General features: G+C 40.3%; 1 protein-coding gene across 1 annotated transcript in view; it reads right to left on the bottom strand.

The window, feature by feature from the left end:
- baiap2l1b (BAR/IMD domain containing adaptor protein 2 like 1b) overlaps window positions 1–10,048 on the bottom strand; it is a 28,835-nt gene extending 18,787 nt beyond the window's left edge. Inside the window, exons 1-4 of the mRNA XM_041062001.1 lie at window positions 9,707–10,048; window positions 7,757–7,832; window positions 7,309–7,395; window positions 270–331 (exon numbers count right to left, since the gene is read on the bottom strand). Coding sequence (XP_040917935.1) covers window positions 270–331; window positions 7,309–7,395; window positions 7,757–7,832; window positions 9,707–9,757 — 276 coding nt within the window. The 5' untranslated portion in view covers window positions 9,758–10,048. The remainder of the gene's footprint in view (window positions 1–269; window positions 332–7,308; window positions 7,396–7,756; window positions 7,833–9,706) is intronic.
- Window positions 10,049–19,132: the final 9,084 nt, after the last annotated feature.

The following is a 19,132-nucleotide window of genomic DNA, read 5'->3' as shown; positions in this document are numbered from 1 at the left end:
GGGAAAGAGGAGAGGCAGTGTCTATCTATGAACAGGTGGGAGGAGGAGAGAGAGTGAGCTGTGGGCTGACTGTGTGTGCCACTAAATGATGCTTGGTGAATTGAGGCTTCACTTGCAGTTGTCTGAAAATTCATTGAGCAACAGGTTCAGAGAATGAGAGGGTCTGACAAAGTGCATTTGGGTGAGGCAGCTCAATTAGAGGGTAGTTATTTTACACAGTAATTTGCAGGGAGCATTTACACAAGTTCAAAAACATATCTACTGCTCACATTTTCTTCCAGCTCAAGATTGACCTTCCTGTGGACCTCTGAGATCTCCATCAGCACTACACCTGCAAGGCAGAGAGAACAAGAGGAGAAACAATGCACAGGTTAATGTCTGATGTAACACATGCCTGCATGATCCAATTGTGGCTTTGTGGAAAAATATTCTGAAATGCTGACAACAGTGTACAGTAACAATTAGCACATTGCATATACTGTATAAGCTGCATCTGAAAGAATGTATGGCTGTGAAATGATGTGTGTCATTTGCAACTGCAAAAACCATCAAATGTCACCGCCTGCAGATTATATTACAAAGGATTTCTTTTGCTGACGTGAAAAAAAAAACAAAACATAAATACATGTGCCTGGACCAGAAAAACTGGACCACCTACTGTTTGGCTAATCAAAAAGAGCTCAGATGGAAGGCAGCCACAAATTATAACCTTCTGACTTTGCATGTTGCTCAAAAAAGCAATCAAATTAGGATTATGGAATACAATCATTTAGTGAAAAACTGTAATTAAATTTCCTATTGACCTGCACGGCACTCTAAATCATCAAAATTCACAGTACTTTGGGTATCTTACAGAGGTGTTTCTCACAACAACAAAGACATAAAATACAGAAACCAGCACAACACAATTTCATGAATATGACTCACTGTAAAGTTACATGTCTACCAAAACATAAAAAGGCCCAAGACCTTTTTTAAGATTACAAATTTAATAAAAGTGAGCCCATGCTTCGTGGCTGTGCAGCATTTTGCACCACTAAGAGCAATAACTGTGAGCATCTGAACATCTGAGCCAGATGGCCTTCAAGCTGTCTGTTCCTAACATATTTTCAGCGGCCTGGACAGTGCTGTTCACGGATTGAAAAGACGTCTGCATGTGTGTGTTTGTGGTTACAAACCCAGCTGATTTGGTTTTTGGACAAACACCATTTTTAACACCCCTCAAATGACTGGTAGACATGGAGAAACAATTTGAGTGTGTGCACAAAATGTCTGTGTGCCAATGAATCTGATAACATGTCTTAGCACAGATGGGGAGTCACTTTCTTGCAGGAAGCGAAAGTGAAACAGTGATGGGGGATCAGGAAAACAACAGCAGCTGAAATGTGGCTCCAATGTCAGGTTGGAAAATTTTTATTCTGTTTTCAGTACTGTAAATCAGCAAATAATTTGGAAGACAGTCCTTTGAGAGACATGATTAGGATACACTGCTTTTCCAGTTTCCAAATATAATTTGAATTCTAGAAAGTGTTCTAAATATGTTGGATAGCTTTTCTGTGTATGCTGCAATACATTTTCTGATTAAAAATTGGATCATGTGACATCTTGGATATGAAAACAGGATGCAAATCATCAGAATGGAAATTTGAGACTGCATGTTATGACTTTTTCCCCCTGATTAACTTTTCGCAGAGATGTTAGTTTTTTCCTGTCCAGTGAGTGAATGTCACAATACAAAACAGTAGTTAGTAGCCAACAAGTATATGGGCGTGTTAACAGTGGTGTGACCTTGACGCTTTTTAACAGATTTTTCTCTGTTCAGATACAGCGGCTTCTGCCTGAGAGCACATGAACAGCTAGTTTGTCTGTTACAAATAGACGACCTGGGCCATCACAGCGGGGAGGTGTTGGCTGGTTGAATAAACAGCACTTCTTAAATATTTCTGTTTGTTAAGGTTTGTAGATGCTGTAGACCAACACTGCAACTAATGAACCTATGTGAAAAGGAGCCGCCTACACAAACCTCACGCAAACCTCCACAAACCTAGAAAGCCGATGGAAAAAACAATCCAGTTTCCTTTACTCAACCACCTTCTGACGTGTATAAATTTACTGCGTAAATCCCTTACAGATGTTCAACAGGCTGCCAGTCTGATGCATCACTATGACCTGTACGTTCATCAGTATGTAAACATTGCCCTTCCCTGCTCTGTCATTTCACACCCAGCCTGCTCCACCTTGGCTTATGGCATACTGTCTCTTTCCCTCAGCACAGTTCAAACAGCTCGGCAGATAAAGGCCAACAGATCATCCCAGTAAATCTGTCCTTTCACGGCACAGGAGAAACTACACTGAAGGGCGGGGGGCTGAAGAACAAGAACTGTGTTAAGGAGGCACCACATGACCCCAAAAGGATGCTGGGTAAAAGGTAAACCAGGCACTGAAATAGTCGGGCTAACTGAATGCCTAACACATCTGACCTTAAAGTCCTCTTATCTTACAATAAGAACAACGTAATCATAATCAGCAGGCTTGGAATTGAGTCAAATACCCGACAGGCTGGTTTATTTGTAGGACACAAAAGTTATGAGTCATCAACACATCACGATATCTGAATAATGAAATTAATGCAAATGTGGCATGTAGCTGATTGCACACAGATGTCTTATTTACAGTTGCAGGAAACAGAAATTTTCCTCCTGCAGCTCACACTCGTTTGTTTATTGTTGACACGATCTGTACAAAACGTTGCTGGGCAACAGGTTTGCTCAATCGAGCAAGGTGTGAGGGCAAAAAAGTGTGTCATGATGTGGACAACACCAGAGCCAATGCACCGCCATTAGCTAACAAAGCCAAACTGAGATAAACCCACATAATAAAGCCAGGCTGCCTACAGCCCTGTTTACCCAGGATGTCGATGGGTCTGGAGTCATAGCTGGACACAGTGAGCTCAGTGGAGTCGTTTTACAATTGCTACAGGAGTCATAACTGTTACTCAAACACAAGGTAGAATCTGACAAGTGAGCCAGCTTGAGTGGGAAGTAAAGCAAAAGGATTCAGGATTATAGAAAATTTGAATAAAAAAAACCAAACTTTACCTTGGGCACCATGTTGTCACTGTTACAGTTCCTTTTTCACAAAGTCGAGTTATATGAAACCCAGAAGAACAGCTACAGTCCTCAGGGTACTGTAGCTATTATATTATGTATTTTACACATTTTATTATTTATATATTTTAGTCTTCACATTTTAGTGTCAGTATGTGCTGTTTGAACAACATAGTGGTTTAAATCAGTTTGTCTTTACCTCTGGTGAGTAGGTTTGTGCTGATTGCCAATCAGAGGATGCAAACACACTGGTTTTTCTTCTTCTCCAATCGGCAATCACTATTAATCAGCCCAAGTGACTCTGCTCCTTAATTTAAAACAATTTGTTTGTGCCCCCTTTTTCCATTTGACAATCCTGACAAGTGCTCGCTGACAAAACCCTGTATCTCCATCCTCCATATGCCTGCTTGCAAATGCTTGATTCTAGCTGGAGTGTGTGCGAGCCACGTGCAACTGCTATCTTTACATGCCGGTCTGCTCCTGCCGGGCCAGCTCGCTTCTGCAGCTGAAGCCTGAAATTCACTTGTCAGCGTATCTTCAGTAAATGTTTGTAATTTCTGACAGTTAAAATGATTTCTTCAGTTACGCACTGCAGAACCGGTTTTCGTGGGAGAGAGAGAGAGAGAGAGAGAGAGAGAGAGAGAGAGAGAGAGAGAGAGAGAGAAATCTCCATTCAGGAGAACTGAGCTGTTGCGGCAGACAGGCTTTATATTTTTATGACCACTACACTGATAAAACTGAGGCAAAATATGGGCTGATGAGAGCAGCTGTGCTGTGAGAGTGGCTCACATGTTTAAAATGTGTGATTAGACTGAAAGCTAACCCCCAACATCCATTCCACAAATGGATCGTCCATCAGCCACTGCTGGTGATATGAAAACACAGACGATTTGCCAAAAATACTGGTGAGGTGTAAATCAAATATCAAACAAACCGGAGGGTTGGGGTCTGCTGCATCAACGCAAAAATGTTGTTGTTCTTCTTTCTTTCATAATCCGTGTTGTACTGATGGGTCACGCTCATCTGTGTGTGTGTGTGTGTGTGTGTGTGTGTGTGTGTGTGTGTAGGGACAGACTCAGCCTTGTCATTAGACATGTATTCTCTGTATTATAATAGCAATCAAGGTTATCAAGCTCTATTCTTGTGACATGAGCTTTGTAGCTTTCATAGGGCAGAGATAAAGTAGAACAAGTGAGGGAAAGTAAAGAAATATAGTCTAGAGTGAAATAAACAGAACTGAATATGTGCAAAAAATAGAAAGGAGGAAAAAAAACTCCCTCCTTTGAGCAGATTTTGAAAACAACATTTTGCTGGTAGCATGCAAAACGGCCCACAGTTCTTCCACTGTTTTTGACTGTGGACAAAATAATCTTGGCATCGGCGAGAGCCACCTGACACACCATGCAAACATGTTTGGATTATGTAAAGTGGGCCTGATGCCATTTGAAGGGGCCAGGACCATCAAAGGACGGCATGTGTGTGTGTGTGTCTGTGTTTGTGTGTGTCTATGAAGCATCTATAAAGCCCTTTTTGCTGTAAAAGGACACAGTTGGAAGAGATTAAATTCCCTGTGGACGACAAAATGTTCACATGCTCACAGGCTGTTAAATGCTCTTCTGATTTTTGGCAACAATGTGGGCCACTTGTCAGTGTTTATATATTTTAGTTTCACCTCAAACGCAGTTAGAGAGTACAAAGACTGAATACAGCAAGGTCTAAACTAGATGTGTTTCTACATCCTGGTCTTTCAGATCTTGTTCCTTGTTTGACCAGAGAATGAAACAAGTCAGATAACTGAGCACCTGAATGAAAGAACTGTTGACATTTGAACTCCGGCAGAGGAGGAGGAGGAGGAAGGAGACTAAAGGAATTAGAGGAAGAAGGTAGGAGGACGAGGTACACCAGTCCTCCAGTGCCTCTCAAGAGTATCTGGTTTCTGGCTGGCTATGCGTCACTGAAGCTCAGGTTTCTGACGGTGCACATCCACTACGTCCAAGAGCAGGCTCAGAAGCAAGGTGCAGAGACTTTATCATAGTCTTGAAATCCTGACAGCATCTAGTGTGGCAAGTTGGACATTCTGACTGGTTATAAGGGATGTGTGGTGCAGAATCCAGTTACAATGCATTTAGGTTTACAGCCCGGGTTAGATTAGATGACTGTTTGCAGTGTGTATTTAATCACCCCCTGCTCTACATAATCCCCCATAATGACTCAGACTAAACTGATCTGTCACGAGTGTCTCTCTCTCTCTCTGTCTCTGTCTGTCTCTCCCATACAGAGATTAGTGGGTAGTGGAGTGTATCCACAGGTCAGAGGTGAGTGTGACTCAGCCTGGACATCATGACTTCACCCTACATAAAACTGGTTTGTAATGCTAACAGCATGTCTGTGTTATCCCTCGGACTTATCGTTATGATTTTAATCAGAATTCATCTGTGCTGATTTTGAATATTAATACAGGTGACACTAAAAATGGCATTTTTTAATTACTCAAATGGACCCTGATAAGAATCAGCAGTTTGTTTGTGTCCCTCCCCTCATTTCCTCTTCACTTCCTATTACAGGAAGCATGTTCCAAGCTACAGGAGGACCTGATTTACTGTATACTGCTCTGATTTGTATCATCTTACAGCAACAACAGCTAATTTTTGGATGCAGCACACTGAACACATTTTATAGCTCACAGCTGTCAGGCCAGAGTGTTTCTGCCATGTGATAATGTTTGCATATATTATAAAAAATGTCTGTCCACAGTGTGTGTGAAGATTACCGGCTGTTTTAAAATACAACAAACATCGATACAGTCATATCCACATCCTGTACAAAACACTATCTGTTCAATCAATATTTTGATTTTCTAACAATTATCAACCACCTGTAGATTTGGACAAAAGCTGGCTGTTAAACATTTGTGGAGAAAGCTGAGATGTGGATTTATAATCATACAAATCTTTGGAGCAAACATGAAGCCAAGCTGACCAGCTACACTTCTTCTTTATGAAGCAATTTACAAACTTTTACAGTTTCCTTTCAAGTCTACACTGTGAAGGGGGGATGGGTAGGTTGTGTGTGCCAGGAGACTGACACCCGTACAGCACCAGGTGGCACTTCCCTTTGTGCCTCTGAATTTAATTAGCAGTTTTGCTGCTAATCAGCAGGGGAGATGAGAAACATACAGTGGTTAAATCAAAGTGTGCCACTAGTGACAGTGAGTTAGGATGCCAGACATCTCTGGACTGCAAATGAGCTTCAGGAGCTGAAGCCTGGGGAGTTGGCTAGAAACAAACAGAACCAAACAAACTCTCTAGTCACAGTGTATTTCTATGCTCACCACACACACACACACACATGCAGTTGTACATCCATCACAAGCACCATGCTGGCATTAATCAAAGTATAACTACTGCTGTGTTCAAGCCACAGTGCTCACTGAGTTGTGTATCGCAGTGACAACGAGAAGATTTGACAATACACAGATTTACTTCCGTGTGTTTACCTTCTTTCATCAAAGAAAAAGAAAAGAAAAGGTATCACAACAGCCACACCTGCAACTGTTGGAATCTGTTGAATATTCTAGTAAATGAATTTCAAGGCTTTGTGTCTTTGCACAGATTTTCCAGTGGATATTTATCCAAACTTTTGATTTCTTGTGAGGCTCAGACCACCAGGCGACTGTCTGTCCAGGCTGAAGAATAAAGGTGGGCACATCTTTTTTTTTTTTTTTTTTTTTTAAATCAGAGCTTTTAGGAAACTGCTTTACTTGTCTTTCTGAGACTGGGCTGGCAGAGTTTCAGATCAATTACCGGAGCTATTTATGTTACCTTGCTTTATCTTACATTTTATGACTGTTTACCTCTTCGATCTTTTGCTTAAATAAATGTACCATTTGTCCGTCTTTCATCTCTATTGATTGTGAAGCACTGCTCGATGAAAACCACAAGTATAATTAATGTGGACTTTAGAGCAGCATTCCTGAAAAGGGTAACTTGTCTGATATATCTGATGTAGACTAGTATTCAGCTAATAGTGCAAAATTGCAGACATGGTCTAACCAGCGCCTGGAAACAAATAACACATTCCTCTGAGACCCAAGTGAGATAAACAAGTATTTCAGCAAAGCAGGAACTATCTCCACAGTCTGCAGATCTCCCTTAGTTTATCCCAGAAGAGAACCAGAGGACAGGGCAACATGGAAACTTACCTAATTCTCTGGAGACAGGAGACACTGCAGCATTCTCCCCAATCTTAGACATTGCATCAAAATACAACTTTCCCGCCAGGGTCATTGCTGGGAAAATGATAAAATGATCATTAATGTTTGTTAGAAAAGTTAGAAAATATAGGCTCCCTAATACCAGTTGAGGACCAGTTAACACCCAAAATATTCTTATAAAAAAGGTTTGACCTGGTATACCTGGAACCAAACAAAAAAAAAAAAACTCAAGTCTGGTCAAACAAAACCTCAACGGCAAAAGACCCAACATGTTTAATGAGCTTTGGCCATAAGACATAAAAGAATGGAGTGGACAAATGAGGAAGAAGAGGAAGACTTTCTCGGCCACCCTTTCACCATTCTTCACTTTCTAGTTAGCTGTTTTTCTTACCTCCAAGTTGCTATGAATGTTTATTAATGTAGTAAAAATGCTCACCAGCCACTGATTTCTCATAGTTTTTTCCCAGGTTGACCAGGTTCCTCAGTCCTGGGTTGAACTGTTCCATCACACTCTGGGAGGGTGAGGAGAAAAGAAGACAGACAGATTGGAATAATTTCAACCAAGGTTTTCTTTTTGGTTTGATCTGAAACACGAGACTTAACCCACCCGACTGAGTGACATCAAATGTGAATAAGGTGGAGGAATGAAATACACACACTCATGTTAAACCCTGCTGATTATTTATTAACAGCAGCTAAGCCCCGTGACCTTTGGGCCCAAATTCACCCGAATCCGTGCACTTGATTTGTCTTTTATTTGTCATATAGCGTAACTGGAAACAAACTAAATGACACAGAAACTGAAGAATGAAAGACAGAAATACTACTAAGAAAAGGAGTAAGAATAAGTGCAAAAATGAGAGGAAACAAACCCAAAGAGGAAATGAAGAAAGAAAGATATTTTCAATAAATCATTAGAGACTTTTACAGGGACAAAAACCAGCATGAGTGAGATCTTCATTCTTAACACTCCTTGATCAATGTCACAGAGTGGAATTATCATATCCTTCACTGAGCACTTATCTCTGTAATTATGTAAATTATTCTGCTATTCTTTCTCCATATTCTGGCTTAATTCACAACAAAGCCCAGAATGAAGAAAATGAATAAAACTTCAGTAAACCACCTTAAGACAAACACTGACAAAGGTCTGAATCGAGCATTGTGACATGTAAGCTCCAGATCCTGTCACTCTGATAAGGTTATACTTAAATAATGACAACTTGCATCTTTCATTTTCAGAATTCATGAAATATGCAAATGGCGAAATCATTTACAAAACAAAAATCTTTGGGCAACAAAGACAATTCAACTCTTCCCTAATTTGCTGCTCTACTCATGTAAACATACAGTACTCTCAGAGCCTTGGGCCACTGTTGATTATAGCTGCAAGCCAGGGGAGCTTGCTGTATAATCTTACCACACAACACACACAGCCAGCTAAATTATTAAACCTGGAGTCTTTTGCCTGCATTTCATCACACCAAGGAGCTGTGGGGGCTGTCCCGAGAGGAGCCCGGTAGATAATAACTATTCAAGAAGGCTGAATGCTTCTGTGAAAAATCATTAAGTCTGTCTTTTTTTTCTCTCTCCAGCCTCTTTTATACACACATCTCTTCTTTCCCACCTGTGGAGTGCAGTATGCAGAGTGTGATAAGTCACAACTCTTGGTGGGATTTAGAGAGCGTGGTGGCTCATGTTCAATTAAGTAGTTTATGTAATTAGTTTGATTCACCATTAAAAAAAAAAAAGCACCCACTTATCTTAAGTAAATAAGTTCAAGTTAATTACTGGGTGGCACAGATGCCAGAGGAGGCTACAGAGTGGTTCAAATGATGCTGATCAACCAAGGGAACACTTTAATGAGGAAATGGCACTCCTAGGGTGGGGCTATTTTCTTCAAAACCAGTGATCCAAACTCTCTTAACAGTCAGTTACCGGCTCTCAGAAAGCCTCTAAACTCTAAGTAAACAGCACAGTAAACTGTTCATACCCTGTTGTGGGTCTGTGCTCTAGTTATTATACTGATCCAGAAGTAAATAAAGAAGACGTTACTCTATTACTCTCTGTTATAAAAAACAACTTATTTACAGTATTACAGACACTTATTATCATGACTTATATTATCCTATATATTCTGACTCCTGGTTGAGTTTACCCTTCACTCCATCTTTGCCTGTATAATTAGTGGACAGTTAAATATTCAACTAGCTACTTGAATAAACCGAGGCTTACAAAAATACCTGATAGACGTTCAGTTGGTAAAAGTGGTCACTGTTTGAAAAGTATGGAAGTACCGTGTGACAGTTTCCACAGTGGTACACATGGATATATGGAAGATTTTTTTTTCTAGTGTCGTGGTCGCACCTGTTGTATTCTCACTCACCTTGTATGTACTTTCAGTCAGCCTGTTCACCTCCTCCGCGTTCCTCGACATATTTAACTTAGATCCCTTACGACGCCCGACAAAGAAAAAACAAAAACAAAAAACAAAATCCCACAATAACAACAACAGAAAAAAAAAGGTCCAAATGGGAAAAGTGACCAGACCTACGGACACATGAAATTCCTCATAGCCAGCAGGAGACGCAAGACGCACACATACCAAAAGGAAAAAAAATAAAAAGATAGAGCAGAGGGAGAAGAAAAAGGAGAAAAGTAACCCCAGTAGAAGAGAGTCCAGCTGTATGCGGCTGCTGCTGCTGCTGCTGCAGTGTGAGCGCAAAAAGCTGAGCTGTCAAACTTGTTGTAGGTGGTTAGTTCGCCGAAGAGGAGGAGGCCAGGGGAGGTAGGAAAAGGTGGACGGGTGTCAAGTTGCCGGCAAAAAAAAGAAGAATTAAACGCTTTTCCGGTTGAAAATACTTTCAAATTAAATCTCTTGGCCGTGTCATATGTGAAATCTGTTAACCTGCTGAATGAAGTTTGGGTTAAAACTATAAGCTTGATATGATTAAGTTTTTCTCTTTTAACCCTGAGGAAATTAATCTACAGCCATTGTAAACATTTCAATGCTACTAGTAGAGGGCTATAGTTTTAACCTTTGGATGAATGACAAATAACCCACACTGCTTGTTGTGTCACCTTCTGTTATTTCCAGCTACTTACATACAACCCTTTATATTTGCCTGTTTTATAGCTAACTTTTTCTGTATGTCTCTGTTTTGCGCTTTTATTCTGAAGGGCTTGTTCCAGTGCGGTTCTGGATGTTGCTGGCTGACTTGACACTTGCTGCACGCAGGTAGAAAAAGGTGGACAATGGGCAAAATACTGGAGACGGGCGCTCCCTGGAGGCAAGTAATACAATGAAAACACACCTCACACCATCCACTGTACGTGTAGAGGGGACGGCAAAGTTTAGGGAAGTAAACCACGACAGTATCGGATAATGGAGAGCTGTAACTTTCTCTGATTACTCTTGTTTACTGTGCAGGGGGTGCTATATACAAAATTGACAACTATTAGAAATATGAGCTGTATTTATCTTCATTCATTGTTTTGCCTTTGATTCCGTCCTCCTACACAGAAATATGGATTTCTATGTATTTAAAGTTGCTCTCACTATTACAAGACAACAGCTTCAAATAGTAGGGTACATAACCTGCACTTCAGCTATCTATTGTTTTCAGTACAATGACCTTTTTATTTTTATTTCCAACCAACAGCATGTGGAGCAGTTGCATCTGACAGGGAAAGTGACAGGTGCATCAGAGAAAGTTTCATGATTTACCACTAGATGTCTCTCATGGTCAGCTGATTTCCTCTCAAAGCTCAGAGAGGCCTCAAAACCTTTGAGACACAAAATCAAACGAATACATACATGTGCCTGACACATTTATAAATGTAAATCCCCTGTATGCTTGTTTAAATGTTAATTTGTTTTTTCATGTTTTAGTGTTTGGTAGTATTTTGAATATTTCTTTTTATATTTTTATGACTTTGCTGACATGATCAATACCAACGCATCAGCTCGTGTTATTTGGACATGTTGCTGACAAATCAAACAAGTAATGGCAAATATCACGAGTACCAACTCTGACAGTAAACAAGCCCATTCTTTGCTTTGTAAATGTCATTTGATGTCAAAACTTTAGATAGCTCCCTGCAGTGACGGGGAACTACAAGAGGAGCAGAATGTAAAATGAGATTGTGCCCTCAGGCTCTGAACACATACCACTGCTTTCAGCCCTGAAAATGCTGTGAGGTGACACATACAACGTAATTAGTCTCCAAAGCCACTACGTGAGAGGTATTTCACTTTTCTATCTCTTGCTGTCATCTCCTCCGTCATGGCCGTCCTAACAACCTCCCACTGTGTTATGTTCCTGGGGGCAGGATTCAATATTAAAGGAATATGATAAAGCAATATGAGGGTCAATTATAACACGCCAGTAAGATTTCTGCAGGGCTGAAAAGTAACTTCTTGCTTTCACCAACACAAATGAGGTGATAATATATTTTAAATGCACTCTCTATTTAAGGAACTTCATATATAAAGCTCGCTATATTTCAATATGCCTTTTACTGATTGCTTAGATGAGTCAACCAATCATAAAGCTGTCAACCCATTTAAAAAAAAAATTATGTGAGCACTGGCTTGGGACGGAGGAGAAGAAGAGAAAAGATAAATCAGATGAGTTTAAGCACAAAATAAAAGCATTGCACAGTTTGTTACTACACCTCTGAGGAACACAGTTTATGTAAAATGGTCTTGTAGTTCTGTCTCGTTACTCTTAAAATACTGAGGAATGGTAAAACTAAAGTGCACAAAACATTCTGTACGCATTACATTGCAATTGCCCAAGTTCTGTCAGGTTTGTCCAAGCTACTAGTGACCTCTCATTCACTGTCTCTGTTCTGCATGTCTTCTCAAGGACAGCTCCCCGTCCATTGTGACAGAGTAGGTAAGTGCACCAAGGCATTCAAAAGACAGCCTGCTTATGCTGTGCTAGCAAGGCCACCTCCTTTTCAGACATGCCATATTTTCTCCTGGCAGTGCCTCACAGAGGCAGTGGGTAGACAATGGAGACGGCTTAAGAATTTGCTTTTCGCCCTTGAAAGATGTTACATGATTTTGCAGTTTACAACAAGTCTAGCGAGTCTAATCAGAGGTAGACGTGTGAAAGAATAATGTTCCAGTATGTTTATTTTAACCCTCATTCTCGGAAACTCTTTGTTTCAGTTCTTTTTGTTATTGACGTCCTTCACACTGTTGTGTGAGGATAGACTGAATCCAGGGGAAGGAAAAAATACAAAACTCCTCATTAAACTCATCCATTTTGACCAAAACCACAGCCTAGTGCACTAAGAACACTATTTTTCCCTGACTGAGCTGCAATGCTGGTGCTCATTACTTTCACCAAGCAAGATCATAAATCTAGCCTTAATCTAATGGGCAGACGAAGGACCTAAAGCCAAACAAGTAATTCCCGTATATAACATTGTGCTGAAGTAACAGCTTGACCAGAAAGTTTAAAAAAAAAAAAAAGTACAACAGGCTCTTGTTGTGGTTCAATAAAACAACTGCAGTAGCAGTAAGGCAGACATACCACAGTGCATTTAGCAGAAAATCAGCATACATCCTACAGCTTAGGTGAAAAAAATCCATTACATTTACAGTCCTCTTTAGCTTCACAGCGTTCGTGGTACAAATCATGTGTAGGCACCAGGCACTGAGCTTTGATGATCTTGTCGTGATGGATACAGAAACTGGATTTGAGCAGCTTTTGGGTTGTGCTGCACCAAATTATTCCCAGAAACCTTTTCCAAGTTGAGGCAGACACAAATCTCAGTCTAAAGTAAAACCTGTATAGATGATGTGCTAGTGCCTGGAGGAGGCTGGAAGTACTTGAGTTTTAAGAGGAAAAACTAGATCTTTAAATGAATAGATTTAAGAAGGTCAAAATTACTTCCCAGGGAATCTAAACTTTGTTTTCAAAGGCCTGCAGACAGACAAAATGTCCACCTTGTCATTCAGAGGTTCAGAGGTATAGAAGCATATTTCAAGAAGTCATTCTTATTCCAAAGTGATAAGAATAAAGGCCTAATTTCTATTCTTATGAGGAGAAACCACAGTTTCACCAAGCAGCTGAGTCATCTGTTCAGGTATTCTTCAACACTGCACTGAGAAAGGCAGGGGCTGATTTGGTGTACAGCATGCTTACAAGAATATAATGAGTAACAGGAAGATTCTTGTAACAGTTGTAAATCACACGCTTTTTTTTTTTTTTTTTTTTTACCATTTTCTTTTCTACTCATGTCCAATAAAAACTCTTTTAAAGGTGAACTGGATATTCAATAACTAACCTTTCTCAGGACCCAGAGCCAGGTCCGTGAACATGTGTAAAATGAATCAAGTCTGGTGTTGTAGTTTCACTGGACGCATAACACATTCACTATATCTCACAACTTAAAATGATGTAAACACTAAGCAGCTCACACTCACACACACACACACACACACACACACACACACACACACACACAGACAAGTAAACAGGCCTGGTCACCCGAGAGTACACAGCAGCGAGTGTTTGCTCCTGATGATATTGCGGTCAGCAGTGTGTGAAAATTTAATAACAGAGTTGATGTCAGGCTCCACATCTCACTGGATCAGCTGTGTCGAGTAAAACGGAAGTCCCCGGCCATGTATGAGTTCTCTATGCTTCATTGCCGCCACAAAACATTTACAAACTGCAGACAGAGCGACCATTATCCCTGTATCAACAATAACTGGTCTTTTTTTACCCATCAGGAGACTGGTTTTATAAACTCGTGTTAGAAATCACTGAGCATTTTTTTGACTTTTGATTTTTCAGACAGGAATCTGAACATTTTTGAGCTGGAATTAGAAATGTGGAGGCCGCGTGTTCGTTTGTATGACTATAATCACTAAATGTCATGGAGGAAAGCCACTGATTGGTGAAGAATAATGTGAAACAAGGTGACAGCGAACAGGCCGTGTAGCCATGAATGTGGCAGACCTCAATTTGTCACCTTTTCTCGACCTCTTCGGTTAATCAGTGTAATTTTGAAAATGCCACATATCACGAGTGAACTTCTTTCCTGAGTTAGAGACACATGGAGAAATGTGTCTGAGTTTAATGCTCTACACAGCTGCCTGGAGCTTCATGCAGGGCGTAGATTCCCATTTAAAGTCCCAAACAGCAACTATTTTGAAACTCACCTCCATGCCTGCTGGCAGCACGCATTAACATGAACATTGATCCCATAATCATTGTGTTTATGCAGAACTCCTCGTGGAATCCAGACTTTTTTGATCACACCGAACATCTCAAAGCTGCAAAAATCTCGTAATGCGGCACTGAGACATCTCGCCCACGAATCTTGTCTGAATGAGACAAGAGCTGTCATTTTTAGCTACAAAGCTCTTCGCTCAGGGACCCCAATTGAGTGTGTTTGAAGGCTCTTCACACACAAATACACACACACACACACACACACACACACACACACACACACACTTGCACTAATTGCTGTCTCTGTCATCACGATGCCTTCCCTAAATACTCAAGGTTTGTATCTGGGTTAATTACACCTGCCTAATCCCTCTGAATCTACAATGCTGTTCAAATCTGCCTTGTGACAGGCAAGAGAAACTTTGTACTGTTTGTGTAATATTACCAGTCTGCCATTTAATGTGTTTCATTTTTTCCATTTGCAATTCAGGGCATAGACGGCAATTTGAACAGCTCATACTTGTGTGTATGATTTATACGACGCGGGAGCATGAGAGTTTCCCCTTGAAACAAATCTTGAATTCATATTATTTACTATATAAATAGCACATTCAGCTGGTGTCATAGTCCCTGAGGACATCTGTCAAATAGAGATGTGTTACCTGTGTGTCTTGCTGAGATATAACTTGTGCTGCTCCCACCACACAAGAAACCACAGCCAAGACATTGCTAACTAATTCATAGTTCAGCAGCATCGCCCTACAGACAGAATAAAGAATGATTAGACTTTTTATACAGAAGGTAAAGGATGTTTAAAGCTGTGTTTGTGTGCGTGCCTGTGCATTTTTCTGCAGCTGATTAAACATGGATGTGTAATTCACCCTTGAGTGGGTACATATTTACACAAGCTTTGAAATGCTCCTCAAAGGGCACTGGTTAGAGCAGTGGAAGGCAGTGAGAATAATGCAGTGTCCTCCAGCCCTTTGAGCACCATACCATGTAGCTATAGTCCATGAATCCCACAAGAGCATAACACAGAGATAGGATGGTTTCTAAGACAAATTACGTTTTATAGATTATGTTAAATAAGGCCTCTTAGGCCAGAAAAAGCACAATTAAACTTTCAATATAAGGTCACAGCCAGCAGCCAGTTAGCTAAGCTTAGCACAAAGACAGGGAACTGGGAAAACAGCTAGCCTGGCTCTGTTGCAGCAAAATCTGCCCACTAACCTCTCTACCAATCAACATGGTATGTCTTGTTTGTTCAATGAGTGCAAAAACTAAAGTGTAAAAATGACAATTTGTTGTTTTACAGCAGTTTATTTGTAGAACTATTTCTTGGCTCTGAGAAGGTTCCAAGCAAATGCAAGCCAATATTCCAGGAAGTTGCTGCTCCCAGCCAAGTAAATAGGCAAAAACGTAACACCCGTAAAATGGCAAATGGTCATTTTAAAACTTTGGGGGTTTTTTTAAGGACTAAACTAACATGAGCTAACTGGCGGTAGATTCATGTTTAGATTGCAAAATCAAGAGTGGTATTGATATTCTCATCTAATTCTGGGCAGGAAAATTTACAGATGTATTTCCTAATATGTTGAACTATGCCTTTAAGCACAGGATTATTGTCTCCATCTCTCCTTCCAGCGATGTCAGAGCAATAAAATGACATCCATAACAAGTTTTTGCACAAACTTCTAAAGTTCATAAACTGCGTGTTAATATTCATACCCAGCTGGATAACATCCAGGGCTGAAAATGCTATTAGTGAGGAAAAAGATGGCTGTAGTTGTCTTTGGCCTTGTGAAGGATGACTTGTCTGGTACATTTCTATTATCAATTATGCAAAATTTAGTGCTGTTAATGCGAGCAACCTTGAAACTGTGGGGCTTTGGAACAATGAGTCAGTCTAAACTCTCGTTGCAATCAATCACGGCCACTGTAACTCAGGTGAACGATGGGCTCCTTGGCACAAACCAAGCCTGTGTCAAGTGCCTGCCTGCCACTAAATCTCCTCCAACAGTGCATATCAATAGCATTTCACTGTCTTCCTTATAGAATGCATAACTTCCTGATTATTTAATGTGGTTATCTGCTATTCATTATGCATTTTAATGTAAAAAAACAAGGCTTCAACATTATCAGATAAAAGTAATTCTTCTCCTTTGATTCAGTGTACTGCCTCATGGACTCATTCTATGTGTCTTATTTTGTGATGAAGGCTTGTTTGCAGAAAACACTCATCATCTGTACATCTGTGCATGGCTCAAAGTCCCAGCGTTTTTGAAAATCCCACAGTGACAAATATCTTACAGCGCGGGCACACAAAGCACTGACTAATCCAATCCGTGCAATCACTAACAAGGTGTTTGAACAGCATGCACACACACACACACAAACACATATTTACATGATGAACTGTCCACTTTTCCTCTGTCAAGCATACATGATGACACTGTGCATCTGCTTCAGCTTTACCCAGCATCCTCTCAGCCATGTGGAGTCCACAGGAGGAACATATGGGTAACGTGATGATTCTGACCTTGGCAGCAAGGCTGTTGATCTCAGCTGCCTCACTCTTATCTTACCATAACCATTCCTCTCACACTACTCTCAGACACACAGATGCTTATTTTTCATGCTCTCAGTTACTCTGTTGATCCCATCCTCTCCCTCAGTGTCAAAAGCTCAGATATCAAGCTCAAACTATTGTTTTTTTTTTTTTTAACCATTCTCTGAAACATGCTCAGCCATGTTCTCCCATCTGTTTCGTCAACCTGTAGCCTCTTGTCTGTCTTTTGTTCAGAGCAAAGAAATAAAACAGAGTGTGTAGTTTGATCCAAAACAGGATGGGCTTACGTTCAGCCAGTGGGAACAGGAAGTTCATATTCATAAATAGTAAGCAGCCACGCAGGCTCTATAAATAGAGCCTGCGGATTTATGTCCACAAAAAAATGGTTTTATGCCTCTAGATCCCTTTCCTGATGAAAGTCACATGATCTGCTAATGTCAGTAGAGAGCAGGGTTTAATCACACCAGCAAGAGTGTGTGTATACTCTGTGAGTTGGTTGAAGGGAGGGTGGGTTCATCTCCTGGGCAGGAAACGTTGGCTGGTGGTGATTTCGTTAGCTGCGGTGGAATGATCTAGATAATACAATACACTTATCTACTGCCCCTCTGGGAGAACGCGAGCCACAGACAGATGATTAGATTCTACAAAGATAAAAGGATCATGAAGAGTCACATGTCTAGTTTATTACTGGGTGACTTTGGAAATCTAACCCATGAATCAACATCAGATAATAAAGTGATGACTAACGGTGTTTAATCTCAATTCAAAGAGTAGTGATTTGTTTCTTGCTTTCGCTTTTTTATCTAGAGTGACTGGAAATGAGCTGAATTTTTTTTCCAAACCTGCTTAAATCGGATCACGTCTTGTTCTTCATTTTTGTCCCACCTTGACAACAACAAAAGCACAGAGTCTTGTTATTGATCATACTTTTTTTATCTGGTGATGGAAAGAACATTGAAGAATATATGAATTTCAGACAGACCTAAAGCTCTCATGTGAATGAATTAAAAACTTACCAGTGATAGTCTTCTCTTATAACATAGGCTACTCTATATATTCTATATAGCTTAGAGGAATGGTTCAGTATTTTGGGATACGGGTCTTTTTACTTTCTTTCTAAGATTTAGATGAGAAGACTGATATCACTCTCATACATGTACTATTAATATAAAGCTACAGCCAGCAGCCAGTTAGCTTGGCTGAGCACAAAGACTGCAAACAGGGGGAAACAGCTAACCTAGTTCTGTCCAAAGGTAATAAAATAAGCGTACAGCCCATTATGGTTTTATAGTGGATGTGTGTCTGACTATTTACAGTCACTTTCTGCCATGGAGACTCCAGGAAGTTATTGCTCCAAGTCAATACACAGCCCGGCAAATTATCCCCCGTAAAACAACAATATGCCGAGATTTGAAGTGCTAAGTGGTGAGAAAAAAAACAAACTAGATAAAAAAAAACAGATAGACAAAGGCCATTTTACAGTCAATGTGTTTATTTGTTGCAGGGGAACACAGATGTTTTGGAGAAAATGATGGAGCTCCTTCAGTGAAGCACAATGAGAGATTTGTAGCTGCAGAGCTTTACTGCTTGTCGCAAGTCAGACAGTCGAGGGCTGTGATTTTACATTTGCAGTCCACACAGGTGCTAGAAAGCATGATTTAAAGAGGTAGTGGGAGAGGTTTAAGCTCTTGTCTTTGGAACCAGAAAATTATATATCACAGCCTATCTTCCAGATTTATTATTAAAGTTTCCTCTGCAGAAATCCTTGATATTTTTATAAATGTAAATGGCCCCTGTAGGAATATGTTATATCATCCTAGAGAAAAAAAATAGAGAAAAAAGCACAGAGACAAGACATTTAGAAATGACTTCATTCAGGTTAAACACTTCATATTGTGGCAGGGAATTTCTGCAGCTTTGTAATCTGAACATGAAGAAGTGTCAGATTTATGATTTCCTGCTATGTTTGAAAATACTGTGCAATGCTTAACAGAATAAAGGTGAAGGAATATCTTCATCTAGAATCCACAGGCTCTTTGATCCTCAG

The sequence above is a fragment of the Toxotes jaculatrix genome, chromosome 18, assembly GCF_017976425.1.
Source record: "Toxotes jaculatrix isolate fToxJac2 chromosome 18, fToxJac2.pri, whole genome shotgun sequence".
Taxonomy (NCBI): Eukaryota; Metazoa; Chordata; class Actinopteri; family Toxotidae; genus Toxotes; species Toxotes jaculatrix.
This window is presented reverse-complemented; position numbering and strand designations above follow the sequence as displayed.